Raw genomic sequence first — 18872 nt, 5'->3', positions numbered from 1 at the left:
ATAATAATAATAATAATAATAAAAATAAATTAAAGCTCTTTCCCCCACTCTACTCGCCCCGTTACGTAGCATCACACCCCTGGACATGTTTCTTCCTGCATAAGGAGCCCCGCTGTGTTCGATGGGCAATTACGCCGCGCCCCCCCCCCCGGAAAAAAACCCTTTCCCAATTAATTCCAGGCGCTAATTGTGCCCCAAGAGAAGAGGAGAGAGGAGGGGATGGAGCCGGGTCTCGCGCCTGCGCATTCGCCGCTGCTGCTGCTGCTGTGCCCGGCCTCACGTACAGCTCGGGCGGCCGCTTCCCTGGCCGCGCTCGGAAGGGGCCGCCTCCCAGGGCCGGCGGTGGGCGGGATCCCGGCCCGCATAAGCATTCCGAAAGGGGCCTTGCTGCGTGCAGTCCCGGACCGGGCGGAGAGGCGGACAGGGCTCAGCAGCGGCAGCAGGAGCAGCAGCTTGGGCGGCTTTCCTCCGAGGTGCGTGCAGGGGCTTTTCTTCCCATTGCCCACCCACTTCCCCCAACTCCTGGTCGCGTGCACGGAAGGGTCTTTTCCCACTCCTTTTCCCACGGGAAGGGAAATAGCTGGCATGCCTGGCTTTGCAGCAGCAGCAGCAGCAACAACCGCAGCAGCTAACTTCCCCATAAAGTATGTCGTACTTTTTATTTTATTTTAGGCATTGATTTTTTTCTAATTTTTAAAACAAAAGCACACCCCACAAGTGCGCTTTTAACAAACAGCCCTCCTTTGTGGCTGCTTTGCTGGGCTCCCCTCTTTGCTTCCCCCGCCACACCACCCAAGGCATGCTGCCTGGATAAGTCCCCTTTCGCCCTCTTGCTGGGGAATCCGCCCGGCTCTTTTTTCCACCAGGCACTTTCTCTTCCCTTTCTTTTACGCTGCTGAAGAGTGCGATGGACTTGGCATAGCGCTCTCTGCCCCCTCCCCTCAAAATAAAATTGAATTTTTTCTCTTTTAAAAAAAGTTCCTGGAAATATTTGCCTAGTAGCAACTCGCCCAGGGCAGCCCAGTCTTGTCAAAATTCTTGCACAGATCCGCCCATGTCTGTGCCCCAAGGGAAAAATGGGTTTGGGGTTGACGTGGATGTGGGTCTTCCCCCCCCCTCCCTCTTCACCCTCAAGATTGCTCCTAAGCCTCTTCAGCAATTGAGCTTCAGAGGCTGTTCATTTTGCCCTATAATGAGTGGCGTGAGTTTCTTTAATCAGTAGTACATACTGAGAGTAGTATATGAGAGAAACCCGATTCCTTCCTTCCTTCTAGAATCTCCATCTCTGGCTGTTACTCATTGAGCAGATGATATTCATCCAAGTTTGCATGCGGTGCTTCTTCTGATATTGGCGTTCATGCAAGGCCTAACAGTTGAAACTTTTTAAAAAGCAGAGAATAAGTTTTACTTCACCAAACATGCCTTAGTTTCCAGTTATTTCTTAAGCGTGTTATACAACTTGTGGAGCAGGATTGGTTTGTGCGGAAATTCCTAAGCAAGCAATGGTTACCTCTCTCCCTTTCCCTTTGTAAATTGATCTCTTTGCAAATAAGAGGGTACAAAACTGCAAGAAGGGACTGAAGAGCCAATAAGAAAGAGGGCTGTTTACACAGAAAGTTGACTGTTTCGATAAGGCTCTGGTATTTTCTGTTAGACTTCACTTGGGAAGATTTTTGAGATGAACGAGTGTCCGTTACGTGAGTGGGGGAGGGTGAAATACGTGGCAGTAGCATTTTTTTCATCAACCTTTCGCTCGCTTCACAAACTTTTGGAGAGAAGCTATTTACGCTGACTGGTTGTTCATGCTTGCTAAGTATGAATAGAATGCATTTCTAAGCAGCTCACACAGACATGAAAAAATCTGAGCTTCAGTGTAGGGGATATGCAGAGTCGGGGTTTTTTGGCTAATTTTATCAGGGACTGTGCTACTTGATCAGCATTCAAATGTTTTTGAGTGTCTGAGGAGTATTGCATCACACTTGGGCCAATCAAAAGTTTGTCGAACTTACTCGAAGTCTAAATATGAGACTTCAGCAGTGAAGTAAAAGTGGGTTTCCTGAAACTCGTGTGGCGTAAGAGGCTTTATGGACAAGAGATCCCGCATCGACGTACACAAAATTCTCTTAGCAGCCGAGCTGATTTAAATTGCTAGATGCAAGCTGTAAAACTTTTTTTCCTTGCATAAAATAATCTAAAAAGACCACCTAGCAAAGGCTGTGCTATGCTCATGCCACAAAATCACTTCCATACTGGAATGGGGTGCAACTCTTGAAACAGTTTTAGATTACAAAGGTAGGTAGGTAGGTAGGTGAAAAAGACACTCCGTGTCTTCTCTAGTTGAACTGTCCTGGGAGAAGTTTCATGAGAATGAAGGAAGCATGTGAAGAAAACATCAGTGACTGCTTCATCTGAACTCTCTCCTACTCTCCCACAGGCCCTATATTGGAAGGGTCCTAATCACTTGCTGCATTTTGGTATTTACTTATTTGCAGGTGTGGAGAACCTTGGGCCCTCCAGATGTTACTGAGCTACAGCTCCCATTAGCCCCAGCAAACATGGCCAATGGCCAGAGGGATTACGGGAGTTTTAGTTGTTTCCCCATACCTGACATACTGTGATTACATTAATGTATTTTGATTTCCCTTGTAAGAGTTTTGAAAGGATTTGTACCCTTAAAGTAATCAAGCAGTGTTGCAATTTCTGTTTACAACAGGGGCTTAATCTATTTGGGAGGCCCAGAAAATAAAAATAAAAACCCTACGTAACCCTCATGTGCTGTTTTACAACTACTATGTGTTTTATCCAGCTAAGTTCGATTCAGAGTAGATCATTGAAATTAAAGGACCAAGGTTCACGTCATGTCTAGTAACTTCACTGGGTCTACTACTCTGAGTAGGACTAGCATTGGCCACAAACCCTGTATGTTCAGTTTAGAAAAGTTCAAAGTGTGAAGCAGGGTGTGAAAGGTCTACTACACACTGTGCTAAAGCAAACACTAATGATGCTCCAAGAATTTTATATTCTCTGCTAATGAATGGGAGGTGTGTTCAGCTTCTAATTGTCCAGTAGCAATGATGGAAATGACTGGGAACATTCCATGTGCTTCATTGTCCAGCTGTTTAATACTGTATGCCTGTGCTGTTCTTAAAAACGTGAGTATCCGTTGTATAAGTGTGATGCGGATTCAGATGGGATTTACAGTATATCTGAGCCCAAACAATATAACAGACATTTTGACTGATGGCCCATTACTATGATTGCACAAATGTTTCTCCCTGTTTTTTTAAAGGGAAGCTTCCAGTGCCCTGACATTCCTGAAATTATTTCATCTCTAAGAGTTGGATAGTTAACGGCAACGTCAGCTTCCAACTTCAACATAACTGAGGCTTTCTTCTAAATATAAAATACTACTGGGAAGTTGTATTACCCTGAAACTCTGCTGCCTGACAAATTATCAGCATACTTATTGCCTCTCACAAATACACTAATGTATTTGTAGGTTTTATTCTTACTTGTGAGGTGAATTTTCGCAATGGGTTATGTGATTGAGATTCGCATGAATCCCAGTTTTGTGAAATTACTCTTCAAAAGCCTTAGTAAAACATTAGAAAACTATTTTCTGTTTGTTTACTGGCATGGCAGTAATGCCACCTTACCTTGAAAGGCCACATTATGGGTCCATGTGATTTTCAAACCACTTGGGGATTATAAGCTCACAGACTTGAGTAAAACACGTACTGTGGGACTGAGGCTGGCTTGCCAGCTGGTTGTCAGCTACCCTTCTGTGCCTCTGTGGATGGAAGAAAATTGACCTCGTAGCTTTGTCTTGATGCCCAAGCTCAGAAGGGGTATATTAAGGTGGGGATAGTAGGCAGTAGAGAGCTAAGTGCCTGAACCAAGCAAGGTTAACATTAACCAGGCAAGGATGTGGATGAGCAACACTCACTCATAAAGAGGTTCGGGTAGAGAGGATAAAGGTAAACCAGGGGACATTGACAAAAGCAGTTGGATGGGAATATGGATGTGGTTGACAGGAAGCTATCTGACCCTAAAGTTCCAGACAGATATGTATTCTAATTAAGAGACTTTCTCATTGTATCTTTCATATTAGTTGGTAGAACTCAACATCTCCTTCCCTCCAGACACTGACATGTTGTTTTTATTCTGTTGGTACCTAAAAGAAAATTTTCAGGAATGGCTTTGCGTGGGTGGGAAAGCATAGCAGCACCCTTCTGGTCTTGAATTGCACATTTAACACAATTCAGTTGTACCATTTAATGCAATGCAATTGTTGCATTGGAGGTCATCTTGTCCCAACACCCTGACAAATAGACATTCTGTTGCCTCTCCTCTCTGCCTGCTGTTTACTGTTCTGGGGGTTCTGCTTATGCCGCAGAGCCGATTTCAAGGAGGGGGGGCATGGGAGCACATTGGGGAAGGAGAGGGGATAAGCTGGCTCCTGCTAGTGGAACTACTTAGTTGAGCCCAGCCACCAGGGTCCTTGTCTGGTTATTTCACAACATTTATTTACCACCTGTTTGTAATAAAGCATCAACACTACAGTGCTGAGATTGAACTTGACTTTAAAAAGGACAGAGGCAGTATGTTGCTTTTACCTTTAGCACTCCTAAGATTAAACTCCAGGATGCTTTGGAAACAACCTCCATGCTCTCCTCTTTATTTACAGAAGTAGTGCAAGTACAGCCAGTACAATCAGTAGCTCTGGGAAACAGTTGGTACTCATGTCTGTTAAGTCCTGCAGGGGAGATGACGCTCATTTATGCTTGACATGTTACAAGCCCAGTTTGCTTGGCGACAATCCAGAGGTGCTGTTTGCACATCTGCCAAGAGACTTGGCTGCCCAGGTGGTTTCTTGTGTGCACGGTTCTGTTAGAAGCATGTAAATGGCTCCTTTGGTTTGTTCTCAAGAGCCTCGTAATTGTTAAAACTATGCTGTATTTTTAAAAGTGCTGTTTTATTTCTCTTTCAGGCGTTTGTTAAGGCAAGAGCAGAGCAGTAGAACAATGATTCCCACAAAATCATGTTGCCTTCTAGTCCTCTGTGTTGTGCTTCCCTCTTCATATGCCCATACAGATTTCTTCACTTCCATTGGTGAGAATACTTTTGAGCAGAACTGTCAAGCATTTTTTAAACAATTCAGCAATCATGATGCAGAAGTGGTTCGTTCAGTTGCATTGTTTGTTTATAACATTTATGAGTTGCCCTTCCAAGATCTAGTGAAGACAATGGAGCTAAAATATGGCCAACAATAAAGTCTAAAAATTTAATAAAAATCAGAAAAATGCCCACAGATAACCTTAAAACATGGCAGCAAAAAGTACCCAAGTATCAGTAAATAGGTATTCAAAAGCACTGAAACAGTGCTGTGCTTAGCAAAAGAAGAAGTTAGTAGTACTGAACATTTAGGAGAATAATATTTGTATTTTATTTATGAAACTATTTATTAATAACACATACTCATGTATTCAGATCTGCTGGTCATGCACTCAAATTGGTTAAACGTGTAATATGGTTGTATATCTCACCTAACTTAACCTTTCCGCTGTATTGGGGGGGAAACCCTTTTGCCTGCCACATGTGGCAATTGTTACAAGTTTACTTGGGTCACGATTCTAGCCTGAAGAGAGGAAGAATTCCTAATAATAATAATAATAATTTATTTGTACCCCACCCATCCGGCTGGGTTTCCCCAGCCACTGTGGGCTGCCCCCAAGAGCAAATGGCCAACTATACAGTTGCTCTTAGAAATTAGTAGTCCTATTGACTTAAAATAGCAATTCTATTGACTTTTCAAAAGGTAGTGGCCCTAGGGAAAGGCAATTTGCACTGTTTGTATAATTGAAAGGAAGATTTTTTTTGCATAATAGCTAATAAATGGAATGTGACAAATATTTGACGCTTGAAAACATAATTCCAAACCCAACCCTTCTCAGTTTCCTAAGCCTATTTGAAACTAGTAAATGGCAAGGATATTTCAGTTGGATGTTTGGTTTATGGTGTTATATTCATGATTTGATGTTTTATCAGTTGGGGGGACAACTTGGGTTTCAAAGCGGGGAGGTGACTTGCTTTTCCAGAAGAGTGGGAAGGGGTATGAGTCTTCTTACCATCCCAGTATCCACTTCTGAATTCCCTTTTCCTTGGCTATTCATATCAATATTGTGTGCTACAGAAAGCAATATGGGGAGGAAGGGAATCCTTGATAGCATAAACTTACCAGTAATTCTTAATGTGTTGTAAAACTGCCACTGAGAAACTCTCTAATGTGGAAAAATCACAATCCACAGGGAGAGTATAGAGTGATTTTGCAATATTTGCAAGACATTAGTTCAGAGAAACAGACTGCTGCCTCGCAGCTTACATTCTACTTGAGACATATTGGTTAACTTTCTGACAATATATTCTGATTACATGGCAAAACTTATTAAGAATAGCAGGGAGAAATATTTCCCTTCCACCTTTTTTGTAAGAATTAGAAAGTGTAAAGTAATTGCAAACTCCTTGTGCATTTGGGTTTGTTGGTTGTTGTTTAAAGCATATTGTTAAGATTTTGTAATTGATCATAGACATAATGAGTGGATTAAACTATCTTTTTAGGTCACATGACAGACTTAATTAATACGGAGAAAGACCTGGTGACTTCGCTAAAAGACTATATCAAGGCAGAAGAAAGCAAGCTGGAACAGATTAAGAAGTATGTACAGGCTTTAATATTAATATTTAGTGGGTGACAAAAAATTTGCCCCAGGCCAAATAATATATGGCTTTTTGTGGGCGGAGGAATATTTGCTATTTCTGCAAAATGTTGGCTGTAAGCCATCTAGAGTTTAAATATGGTCTGTGGATAATAAAAAGAACTTTACTTACTCAACTTCAAACCTTTGGAAAAAGTACAGAAATGTATGTATGTATAAATAAATGTACATTATTTATTCAGTTTATTAGTCACTTGATACACAGGGAATCTCCTAGTGACTTACAACATTTAGAATGTAGAGAAGAAACTATTAAAAACTAGTCGCATGATGAGCTAGCTTTGAAAATCTGTGTTTTTTATTTATCTTTAGACCGTGCAATTTATTTATCTTTTAGATCATGAAACAATACAAGGTATCTGATGTCAATTCACAACATTAATGTTGGCACACGGAAAGTGACTTAGTAAAAATATTTAGGTTGCATTTTGTCTCTCTAGATGGGCAGAGAAACTGGATAAGCTGACAGACACTGCAACGAAAGACCCAGAGGGGTTCTTGGGACATCCTGTGAATGCATTCAAATTGATGAAGCGACTTAACACAGAGTGGAGTGAACTGGAGAACCTAGTCCTGAAGGATATGTCTGATGGTAGGCTTTTTAAAAGCCATTGTGAAAGCTCACTTTCATGCTGAGAGCTGTGTGGGTAGTGAGCGGTGGGCCAGAAAATCCCTGGTTTCCGATCTCTTTAGCCACTTTAGTCTCCTAAAAGGTCAATAATTTCATACTGAGGAGATCTGAAATCTCAGTGAGATTTGGGATTTTGTGTCAGCAGTAACTCATCTTAGTGTTGTGGTACGTGCTAGAAGCTAGAAGTCTTTGTGGTGAATAGGAATAGAGTTTCAACACTGTGCTGTGTGTTTTTATGACATGAGTGAGAGGAGGGGAAAACCAAAAATCCAGGTGTAATTCACTTCTGCACCACCTTGTTTGTTACCCAGGTGAGGGGGCCACCTTTTAAATAAACCACGGAACCAAGGAAACTAATTCAAGTGCAGTATCCAGGAGAGACCCAGTATTTATTAAAACTATTGCCTTGCCAGCCAGCTGCTCAGCTGCTAGTTGGAAGGATTGCCCTGTGGTATATCAGAGCAAAGCTTCTATAGGTGACTAACACACAGCACACAGCCCTCAAAGCATCTTTAAACATCCTCCTACATACATCAAGAAAGGTTACAGGTCATTGTATGTAAAATACCCATGGCTTCATATTGGTATCTTTGACCCTACAATTACCTTGGAGTGGCCCAAATATGCCCAGGCCATTTGGTCTCAAATGTCGCACTTCTATCACCGTTGCCCTAGCAACGGGCTGTGTGTGTGTGTATGTATGTGTGTATACACACACACACACAGGTTTACTTGATTTTTTTGCTGTATTCAGAGATGTAAAGGGGCAGCTGATGGGTAATATTATCAGTTATTGAGGGATGTTATCTAGAGATTAATTGAGAACGTAAGCAGCAATGGGTTCATCTTGGACATATGAGGGGGAGTGGGAAGCTGGTTTTGGAAAATTGTATTAAATTGAATTAATTCGGCAAGATTTGTAATGATTTGGAAAATCAATTACAATAATTGGCACAAAAAAAGTAATCAAGGAGATGCCGGATTTCACCCTGGTGCTTCACCTCATGCCTTATTCTCCCTGCTCCTTCCTTCACACATACACACACCCTAATTTCAAGCATCCTTCACCACACGCCCAATTCTCCCTGCTCCTTCACACACACCCTGATTTCAAGCATCCTTCACCACACTTGAGAATTCTATGATTCTAAGAGCTTCTTTCTTTCTTTAGGGTTCATTTCCAACATGACTATTCAACGCCAGTATTTCCCAAATGATGAAGATCAGACTGGTGCTGCCAAAGCTCTCTTACGGCTCCAGGATACGTATAATTTGGATACAGACACTATATCGAGGGGAAATCTCCCAGGTAAAATTTTTGTAATTTTTGTAAGTATATGGGGAAAGACTTTTAAGAAAACGACTTTGCAGAAGCCAATTGAGGGTGTGGGTGATTAGGGAGGGAGAGTTTGTTTCACATACCGTATTAAACCATGGTTTGTTGCTAAAAGACTGAACCTTACGTCCACCTGTACCACTATTTTCCTTCCTCTTCCCCTCTGCTTGCATGTTTTTTTTTTAAATTACTGGCTTACTCTTTCGCTCAAACCATAGCTATGATTTGTGTTCAACTTCCAAATTACTGCAGAGGGCAGGCAGTTAAAGTCTATATTACTCCCATGCCAGGATCCCAATCTAGATTAGGTCCCCTGCAATTTGTGTTGTCAAAAAAAGGTCCATTAAAATTGTTTAGGCAATACATATTGCAGGTTCTGGATTGTGAAACAGTAGGAGACAAAACGTTACAGCCCCTCTTTAACCCCCTTCTAGGGTCCGAATCTAGATTTGGCCCTTAGTGCCTGCTTTTTGCATTGGACCGTGGCAAACACTCCTATTGGAGCAATTGGGATTAGTTTCCCACAGTACAAATAGCAATAGTGTGTTGTTGTTGACTGAAAGTGTGAGGTGCCCCACCTGTGTTTGACTCTTTTACCCTGCACATTACCTCTGAGGGAATGTGGCCCTCTCAGGGCAGGGGAAGGCAGATTCCACACCCTAGGACTTAGGAAACACAACAGTTTAGTAGGGCACACTCTCTGGACTGATTATCTTGGTGGTCTTTAGGATCCCTATCTAAAAACCACTATCATTATAACATTAATGATAAATACATTAATTTACAGTAAATTGCAGCCTATACAAAAATTAAGTAGCTATAGTTAGCACGAATTTTGCGCAACTTTTGTTCTTTCCGTCATAGGCTTTGTAAGGTGTCATTAATCACATAATAAAAATAGAAAAATGCAGCTTCAGAAGAAGAAGAAAATCAGTGCAAATGATTCAGTAATGCAACCTTGATTCAACATTGTTGGCTTCTTGCTTCCTACAGGAGTGAAACATAAGACATTTCTAACAGCTGAGGATTGCTTTGAGCTGGGCAAGATTGCATACACGGAAGCAGACTACTACCACACTGAACTGTGGATGGAGCAAGCTCTAAAACAGCTGGATGATGGAGAGGTTTCTCCTTCCATTGGCAAGGTTTCTGTCCTAGACTACTTGAGTTATGCTGTGTACCAGCAGGGAGATCTGGAGAAAGCCGTGATGCTTACCAAGCGTCTTCTTGAGTTGGGTATGTTAAAGAACTTGTATATTTCCTGTGGGTTGCAATAACTAATTTTGTGCACTAATTTCCCTGTGCACTAAAGATCTGTTTGCTGTTTAGTGCTATTTTTGCTTCCTGTCTCTCCCCCCCCTTTTTTTCTCCTGGATGGTCTGGAAATCTTCCTGAGCAGTGTGGGATGGGAGGGGGCTTCTGAAGGAGAGAGGAATTGCTACCAAAACAGGCTTTGTCCCTGCAATTGGTTAACTTAAGGAAGTCCATGGAAGGACTTCCTTCTCGTCTCTCCAGTGAAGTTTTGAAGAGGTACAAATGGCTGCAGGTGGGGAGTGGGAAACTTCCTTTTTTTAAAGTTAATTTGTCTCGGGGTTATAGGCATTGTTGTGAACTTCTTAAATAGTAAGGTAAAGGTAAAGGGACCCCTGACCATTAGGTCCAGTCGCGGACGACTCTGGGGTTACGGTGCTCATCTTGCTTTATTGGTTGAGGGAGCCGGCGTACAGCTTCCGGGTCATGTGGCCAGCATGACGAAGCCACTTCTGGCAAACCAGAGCAGCACACGGAAATGCCGTTTACCTTCCCGCCGGAGCGGTACCTATTTATCTACTTGCACTTTGACGTGCTCTCGAACTGCTAGGTTGGCAGGAGAGGGACCGAACAACAGGAGTTCACCCCGTTGCGGGGATTCGAACCGCCGAGCTTCTGATTGGCAAGTCCTAGGCTCTGTGGTTTAACCCACAGCGCCACCCGCGTCCCCTCTTAAATAGTAGTTGTCTTCAAAACAATAGCTTTTCCTAGTGCCAACAGCAGTGGCGTTCTGTATTGGGCAACCGGGAGCAAGATAATCCGGCTCTGCTTCCATTAGCTGATAGCTTTTGTGCATTCAAAACAAGTCTGAGCATAAATCAGATCAATTCTGAATAGGTGAGGATTGCATGCATCTGTATGCTCCTGATGGCACAAACAGGAATGCAGCAGGGCTTAGAAGCCTCCCTGCAGGCTGCTGCTCCTGTTTGCTTTCCCCATTTTTTTCAGACTGAGGCTGCAGGCCCCCCAATAGATCCATTTCAGATTGTCATTGCGATTCTGGAAGGGACTAATGTATTCTCATTGGAATCTGATTCAGATGTGGGGAGGCTTCCAAAAGCCAATCACCCCATGTCAGTTCCTGCTCAAGCACAAGTTTTAGATTCCGCATCTTCTATTCTAATTTATATTGCTACTATTGGTTTATATGCGCAAAGACTTATTTACCCAGGCGTTTAGCCATTAATTAATCTATGGCTTGCTAAAGCTGGGGTGGGGGGGGGTCTGTTATTATGATTATTTTATTATGTTGTCTGATACTATGATTTTTATTACGTTTTTATTATTAATGCTCTGTAATGTGTTCTTAATGTTGTACACTGTCCTGAGATCTTTTGATAAAAGGTGGTATATAAACTGAATAAATAATAATAATAGTTTATACTTTGCTTAGGATTGTAAAAAAAACCAAGTGACACATCTCTTAACGTTCATTCTGATAGTAGCAACTTCTGTTTTTCTAGCATCTTTTCCTAAAACACCCGGATTGCCACGTTGGCCTGCAATACATTCTTGTTATGCTATCATAAAATACTTGTTGGAAATGGTGTATTATTCATGCAAGGCTTTGTAAATGTATATCTGCTATTGCATCGTGCTTTATGAGTAGGATCAGGTCTTTACTGCTTCTTCTTGTTGTTGTAATCTTTCAGAGGTAGCATATGTGGTTACAGTTTCACAAAAAGCGTATCTGCTGGATACGCTTTTTGTGAAACTGTAACACTACACTAGCACAGACAAGGCTAGAAATGTAGTTGATGTGCTACCCTTTATTTGTTGTTGGATACAAGAATAGCCAATGGCCAGGGGTGATGGGAGTCCAACAGCGATTGGACATCACCACATATGCTACCTCTGAAAGTTTACAACAACAACAACAACAACAACAACAACAACAACAACAACAACAACAACAACAACAACAACAAAAAGGACCAAAGCAGACATGAAGATTGAGGTGAAAATCTCAATAGAAAACCTCTAGAGCTCAACAAACATTTTTCCTAGTAGTTTAAAATTTGTACGAGCATAGCTGTAGTACAGCCCTAGTTTACAAGGATTGGAGCGATTTAAAGAAGCAAGTTCGTTCTGAGTTGTTTCATGGAAAGATTCACAGCTGCTGTGAAAATACCACTCTGTCAATCATTTGTTTATTTGACTTAGGAACTTGTCTCTTTAATGAGAATACACAACTAAAACAGCTGGCAGAATATGAGTGAGTTAGATGTTGGCAATATTCAGATTTAAGCGTATGCTTAAAAAGAAAATGAAAGTTAACCATGAAAAGCAAGTTTGTTGAACGGTTTGCCTTTCACAAGGGGGCTCATTTCTTTCTTTTCCAATAGATTCAGAACACCAGAGAGCTAATGGCAATATGAAATACTTCGAGTACATCATGGAAAAAGAAAAAGAAAAAGAAGCAAACAAGTCTATTTCCCAAACCGATGGACAGACTGAAAAGGAAAACAAAACTCAGAAAAGGGGACCTTCCAAAGATTACCTTCCAGAGAGACAGAAGTATGAAATGCTGTGCCGTGGGGAGGGTCTCAAAATGGTAATTAACATCTTTTATGTACAGTTTATAAAAATGGCTTTAAAATAGATGGTAAAAATCTGCTGGTTCAGTTAGATAGAGTATCATTTCAGATATTTATGCATTTGTTTACAAACTCTTTAAGAACATTTTGCTTCTTGCAGACCCCAAGAAGACAAAAGAAGCTTTTTTGCCGCTATTATGATGGGAATGGGAATCCCAGGTACATACTGGGCCCTGTTAAACAAGAGGATGAATGGGACCGCCCTCGGATTGTTCGCTTTGTTGAAATAATCTCTGACGAAGAAATAGAAACTGTCAAAGAGCTTGCAAAACCGAGGGTAAATAAAGAATCTCCATCTGTCCATGATAACTTTAACGATACTACAAATGCATGAACTCTCCTGGCCAGCTTTGTTTTCATGATGGCACGCTTTGCTTTGGATAAGTAATAAAATATACCCTCTGTATGGCATTAAGAACTGACACTTTAGAATAGCTCCATGTTAGAGCACATGCTGCAACATACGGAATTCCTTGTTCAATCCCTGGCATTTTAAGGCTTTTAAAAAGGATTGTTTTTAAAAGTTCATTTAAAAAAAAGAAAAGGTGAGCCACTGGCTATCAAAGTTGGCAGTACCAGGTTAGGTTGACAAACAGTCTGACCTAACTTCCTCTGCAGGTCTCAGCAATTAAGCTGGGGAGGCCTTTTTGTGGCTGGCTGTGAAAGACAATCCTGAAAAACTATAGTGCGGGACTTCACAATCTTTGCAGCATGCATGAACTGCCTCTGGATAGAAATAACTCCTTTGTATTAATATACTACTACTACTACCACTACTCTTAATTGTTTTAATTCTGTTTGCTAAGTACATTAGAAGTATTGATTCAGCTGCAGTTGTAAGTGACAATACCTATGATGGTAGATCACCGGCTTTCTCGTTACTCTGCAATTATGAAGTTACAACATAGTGTGTAAGCCGAATGGAGTTTCCCTTGGCCCAAGTTTGCACATGGCCATTTTGCATATAGTCTGGACTCCCAAATAAACTTAAGGGAAGACAAGAGTTTTAAGTGTAGGATTGAGTGCAGGGCATAGTTTCTCAACCATCCACCCAGTGCAGATTTTCATTTTTTTAAAAACGGCCCCAACGATGGCCTTTCCTTGGAAAAATAGAAAACTTATGACTGATCCATTTTAGACCTATATGTAAAATCTTGTTTATACTTTGTATGTGGACACGATTAATTATTTGGTTTGGTTTTTAGGAAAATATGACTTATTCCCCCAGGTCAAATAGTTTGGCAAAATATTTTCTCAGCCATGGCACAAACCTCCCCCCACAAGCCTAGTCACCAGGGCATGTCTGTCCCCTTGGTCAAAAGATTGATTTCAGGCACCCCATCTGAGAAATGAGAAGTTGTGCCTATTAGATGCAAGTGCCTTCAGGGGTGACCTCTCATCTTCTAAAGGAGGAGATGCCTGCTGTGTTGAAAGAGCATGTGCGTCTCTCATGCGCTGTTTTTGCCTCGTCAGCACCAGTCCATCAACAATTTGTGAATAGGTGCTGCCTTGGCCAGTAGAAGCATGTGAGTTGCAAGCTTTTTTTTAACCTAACTCGCACCATCTCTTTGGGAAAGGAGAGGTTGTTCCTTGTTGCCTTGATCAGAGGGGTGCTTAAGAGGTAGGTGGCATATGCCAGCACTCTGTAACTCTTCCCCACGTCAGATTAGGAGTACCAGTACCCATCACTGCTTCTTCCCACGCAGGTGGACATTCCTTCTTTTAACAAAATGACTATTCAAGAGGTGCCTGCCTGTAAGAAGCATGGTCTCATCTTGCATTTCAAAGCTGTATCAGCCCCTGAGAAACAGTCTAGAGTGAAGCCAGATGTGAGTTGTTTGTAGACCAGTTCGGTTCAGTATACCTGATCCAACAAAAAACTTCATAGAGATGCATAACCTATGGCGCAAATAGGTTGCTTGACTACAACTCCCATCATCCATGATCATTGGCCATGCTGGCTGTGACTGATGAGACTTGGGAGTCCAGCAACATCTGGAGGACCACAGGTTCCCCATCCCTGTAGATATGTCAGATACCTACAGTAAGCTATCCTGTTTGGTAGTAATTGTACAAGCCAAGCTGATAAATTACTGAAACCAAAGTAAAAAGCTGGGTATAAGGCTATTGGGAGTGCCCTGTTATTCCAAGCTAGTTGAAGGTGAGTCGCGTTCTTACATGTTACAAAAAGAGAAGTACCTGCTTGGTAATGGGTCTTCTCCATACAGTATTGTGCATGATATTATACTGTTGCTATACATAGCTATGAGAGCCAACCTACTTTAGCCTGTGCTCCATAATTGGGTTCTGAATGGTCGGATTGATGTGATGCAATAATATACATTGTAATGCAACTATTCTGATTGGTTCGCTTCACAGCTGAGGCGAGCCACCATTTCAAACCCCATAACAGGCGTTTTGGAGACTGCACATTACAGAATTAGCAAAAGGTAAGATTTCACTTGCCATATATTCTTTCCCTTTAATGAGTGCCTCTGTGGTGCTCATTAGGGGAGAAAACGACCAGAAAACACAAGAGTTTGATTATTATTTTTCTGGTCCATTTCTTTGCTCTCTGCAGATATTGTAACAAACTGTTACTGCTGAGTTTCTCAGATTCTTCCTCTAACCAGAAGTTCTGTCCTTGTATGCCTATTTAGGATGTATTCCTAGTTTGTTCCAATCTGCCTCAGAGTTTTCTTGGGTAGAGATTTCAGTTTTTCCTTCTGCAATACAGAGTGCCATTTTCTCCAACAAAGTCTTCCATGTCTTGGTTTTTAAAGGATAGCCTCCCACAGAACTGTCAAAGAGGCATGTAGAGTTATTAAGTTCACTAGTAAAATGAGCTCTCTGCTTCCTGTCTGTGAAATCTACAGAGAAGTGATCTTGGCAAGACAGCTCTTCAGCTATTTGTATTTAGGGATATTGAAGCACTTCTGCACATCCATCATAACAGAGGCTATCATTTTATTTTCCATGATTGCTAATTCCAGTTTTGTTTTGCTAGAGCCAGGTGACACATTCCCAGAGAGACTTCTACTGGTTGTGGGAAATGATTAGCAGCCTTAATTAACCTAAACTACTGGCTTGATAAATTTTAAACGAGTTTTCTCTTGGCAATTGCTCACACTTACTAAAAAAGCTGTGGGGTTTCCCCGTTTATCGTGACACAATATTAATAGTAATTAATCACAGCTTAATAGTTATTTACACCTAGCTCTTTTGTAAAGCTCTTGTGCATGGCAGTGATCAGTTCCCCCTCTGTTTAGCTTCAGCTGCTCCCAGATCATTCACTGACCACTACAAAAAATCATGAATTACAATATTTATACTCTGGGCAGTTCATGCAGTAGTTAACGGAAATAACCCTATTGTAATACCTTGTGAGGTAGGTTAAATGGTGAATGGCCCAGGGTTGCTACAGTGAGTTTAATGACATCTTTAAATATCTATGTATATCTACTGAGTCTCGTGCAAAAGCTTTATCTTTTCTTAAAAAGCAAAACTGAGGCAGCAATTCAAAACAATAAACTTCTGGGTACCGAGAAGTTCTCTGTGAAACTCTGCAAACAATTGGCTTGCATAAACTTTCCATTTGGAGGGAAAAAGTGAAAGGACAATCTAACCAAATTTACTGAACCAATTGAGATTAATTGGGTAGTAACGGTAGCAGCCGCTACTGTAATCCTTTTAAATGTTCTTGCTGATCTGAGCATTACATTCCATCCAGACCAATCGGAACCCTTCTAATTGCCTGTGGCTTGGCCCAGAAGAAGCTTGCTACTAGAGTAAGCCCCTTGTCCTTTCTCTTTTTGTAGCTGAGCCGAGCTACTGTGCATGACCCCCAGACTGGGAAACTGACCACAGCACATTACAGAGTCTCTAAGAGGTAAGGGGACGCTGGTATGTTGATAAGTTGCTACAGAAATTCTCTTTGCAGTGGCTTGTGTCAAACTTGGTGTGGGATTCTTTACCTTCCCCCCTCCTTCAACTAATTGCTAACTAGATGAAAAGGATGGGGCCTTAAAATAGAACACTAACCTCTGTGGCTCTGGACGTTTGGAAGGCTTAAAGGGGAAAATCCTCAAATTTAAACTCCATAGGTAAAGAACCAGTCAAAGTTAAGCACTTCAGGAATGTCCTTGTTTCTCCCACGCTCAAATCAGTGAGTCTTAGGTTGCAATCCCATACATGCTTACCTGGAATAAATCCTGTTTTAGGTCAGTGAGCTTACTTCTGGGTAGGCATGTATAGGATTGCTTTGTTAAACACTTCTGTATATGTGTCGATGCATGAACCTTACTTTCTTATCTGCATGATCCCACCAGAATTAACACTACATTGTTTTATTTTAGAAAGAATCCATGTAAACGACATGCTATATAGCGTCTGCTTGCTTTGACTTCTGTGTCAGGATGCCTGTGTTAATCTTAAGCACTTCCTAGGAGGCACATGGTAAACAGGAAGCACATTCTATGTTAATGGTAGCTTGAGATTCCTAGTTCAGATTCTATTTTTAAATAGTTAGTGTACTAAATATAGTAGTCGTCTTTTCCCATCCTTTTAAATGTGTATGATTAAAAGTTACTGTTTATGGCAAAAAAAAAAAAAAAAAAAATCCTTACTGGCTTAAGGGGATATTTCAGTGAGGCGCTTATAAATACTGTTAATAGTTTATGAAATCATTCAATTTCATGGGTTTCTCGTCTTATAAAAAAGTATGGCGTAAGCAGCCTCAAAAATTATTTGCTATTATAATACGCCTGTCCACAAAAAATGCCCAGGGGGAAAAAATCTAGCTTTTACATCAAATGTGTGTAAATGAGGATTTGTGCAGTATGTCCAGTACTTCCTGAAAACATAACATGAGATTTTCAAGATGGGAACTAGCATGCAAGAGCACATTGTTGGTCTTGAGCTGATTAATGGATCAATACTTGACCCTCATATACACCTGTTGCAAAACATGGGGAATAGTTGTTCGGAAGAAATGAATGTCTCCTGTTAAGGTTGGGTCTATCCAACACTTTTGTATAAGAGCCAAGCAGATTTTTAAAGCAAAGATCACTCATTAATATTAAAGCTTGCATCATGTGTGTTGATTTGAGGAAAGAGAAGCTGTCTTGACCTCCAGGGATTTGTTACATTAAAAGCCACAATTCAGGAGCAGGCAAAAATGCAGACTGCTTTCCTTTAGTAATTAATTGTTACGTCTGCTATTTCATGTGTGTGGTTTTAGTAGTGATAAAGTGTAGGAACTAATGTGTGAGTTGCTAGGTATAATTTGTGCCTCTGTAACCTTCTTTTAGAGAGAGCTGTTCTTCTCCTGGTGGTTTAAATCACAGTAGAACCTATTGTGGACATTCAAAATATTTACGTCAGCTGCAGTTAATATCCACCAGTGGGCTGTGCATTCTGACTATCCCGTTTGAATCTGTTTTTGCCTTGTGCAGTTCTGTGAAAAGTTTTACACACCAGGCAATATTAAGAAGACAGATTTTTTCAAAACCGAAATCTGTATTGGCGAAGCAGTAGGTTTTCGTTCCTATCAAGGATATTAGTATTTTTTAAAAAAAAACCAACAAACTAGTAAAGCCACATTAACAGGGAACCCAAAAACTCTCTCGTGTATTTTTAATAGAAGTCTGCTTCCTCCTCCCAAACATTCCAAGCACTCTTTCCTAGCTAACACATTTCTATATTAACGGCATTCCTCTGCTTATGACAGGACTACTGTTTGTGCTGAAGTACGTGGCAGGCTGCATGACGGTGGCATTTTGCCAGCAGTGGAAAGCAGCATTTAGAGCCAAGCCATGTGTATGTAGTACCATAATATTTCGGCCAGTCTGACTTTCAGGAAACTGCTGGTCATGATGTATGCCTGTGAAATAGCCAATTACTCTACGATATAGTTTCCTCTCTAGAAAGAAAGGGGGGGGGGAGACATCTTTAAAGGAATTTCTTTAGACCATAATGGTGGAGTCTCCACCAGACAAATGCATGTCTTTCAGCATTACTTTTTAAAGTTTTAGGAACAGTCCTTCCTAGTAGTGCCGTTTTTAAAAGCTTCAGTGGAAAGATGCTGAATCTTTTAAGGAATGAAAGTAAATGTTGATGGAAGTTAAGGTACCTTTCTTGAGTATTAGTTTATTTCAAAAGGAGAGAACCTCAGAAATATTGTTATGCCCACTAAATTTAACTTTTAACAACGTTCAACATGG

At 41.1% G+C, this 18872-nt stretch overlaps 1 protein-coding gene across 4 annotated transcripts in view; it reads left to right on the top strand.

The window, feature by feature from the left end:
- Positions 1-204: 204 nt before the first annotated feature.
- Positions 205-18872, top strand: part of P4HA1 (prolyl 4-hydroxylase subunit alpha 1) — a 28880-nt gene continuing 10212 nt past the window's right edge. For 2 of the 4 annotated variants that reach the window (XM_081861807.1, XM_081861805.1), the window contains exons 1-9: positions 205-473; positions 4991-5112; positions 6619-6715; positions 7217-7368; positions 8579-8716; positions 9737-9979; positions 12400-12608; positions 12752-12928; positions 16470-16540. In XM_081861807.1, coding sequence (XP_081717933.1) covers positions 220-473; positions 4991-5112; positions 6619-6715; positions 7217-7368; positions 8579-8716; positions 9737-9979; positions 12400-12608; positions 12752-12928; positions 16470-16540 — 1463 coding nt within the window. In that variant the 5' untranslated portion in view covers positions 205-219. Of the gene's footprint in view, positions 474-4990; positions 5113-6618; positions 6716-7216; positions 7369-8578; positions 8717-9736; positions 9980-12399; positions 12609-12751; positions 12929-15030; positions 15102-16469; positions 16541-18872 lie in introns of all 4 variants that reach the window. The other 2 variants (XM_081861806.1, XM_081861804.1) reach the window with 1 other exon arrangement.

Source organism: Podarcis erhardii, assembly GCF_964252035.2.
Source record: "Podarcis erhardii genome assembly, chromosome: 5".
Lineage (NCBI taxonomy): Eukaryota > Metazoa > Chordata > Lepidosauria > Squamata > Lacertidae > Podarcis > Podarcis erhardii.
The sequence above is the reverse complement of the archived record's forward strand: the minus strand, read 5'-3'. Positions and strand labels throughout refer to the sequence as shown.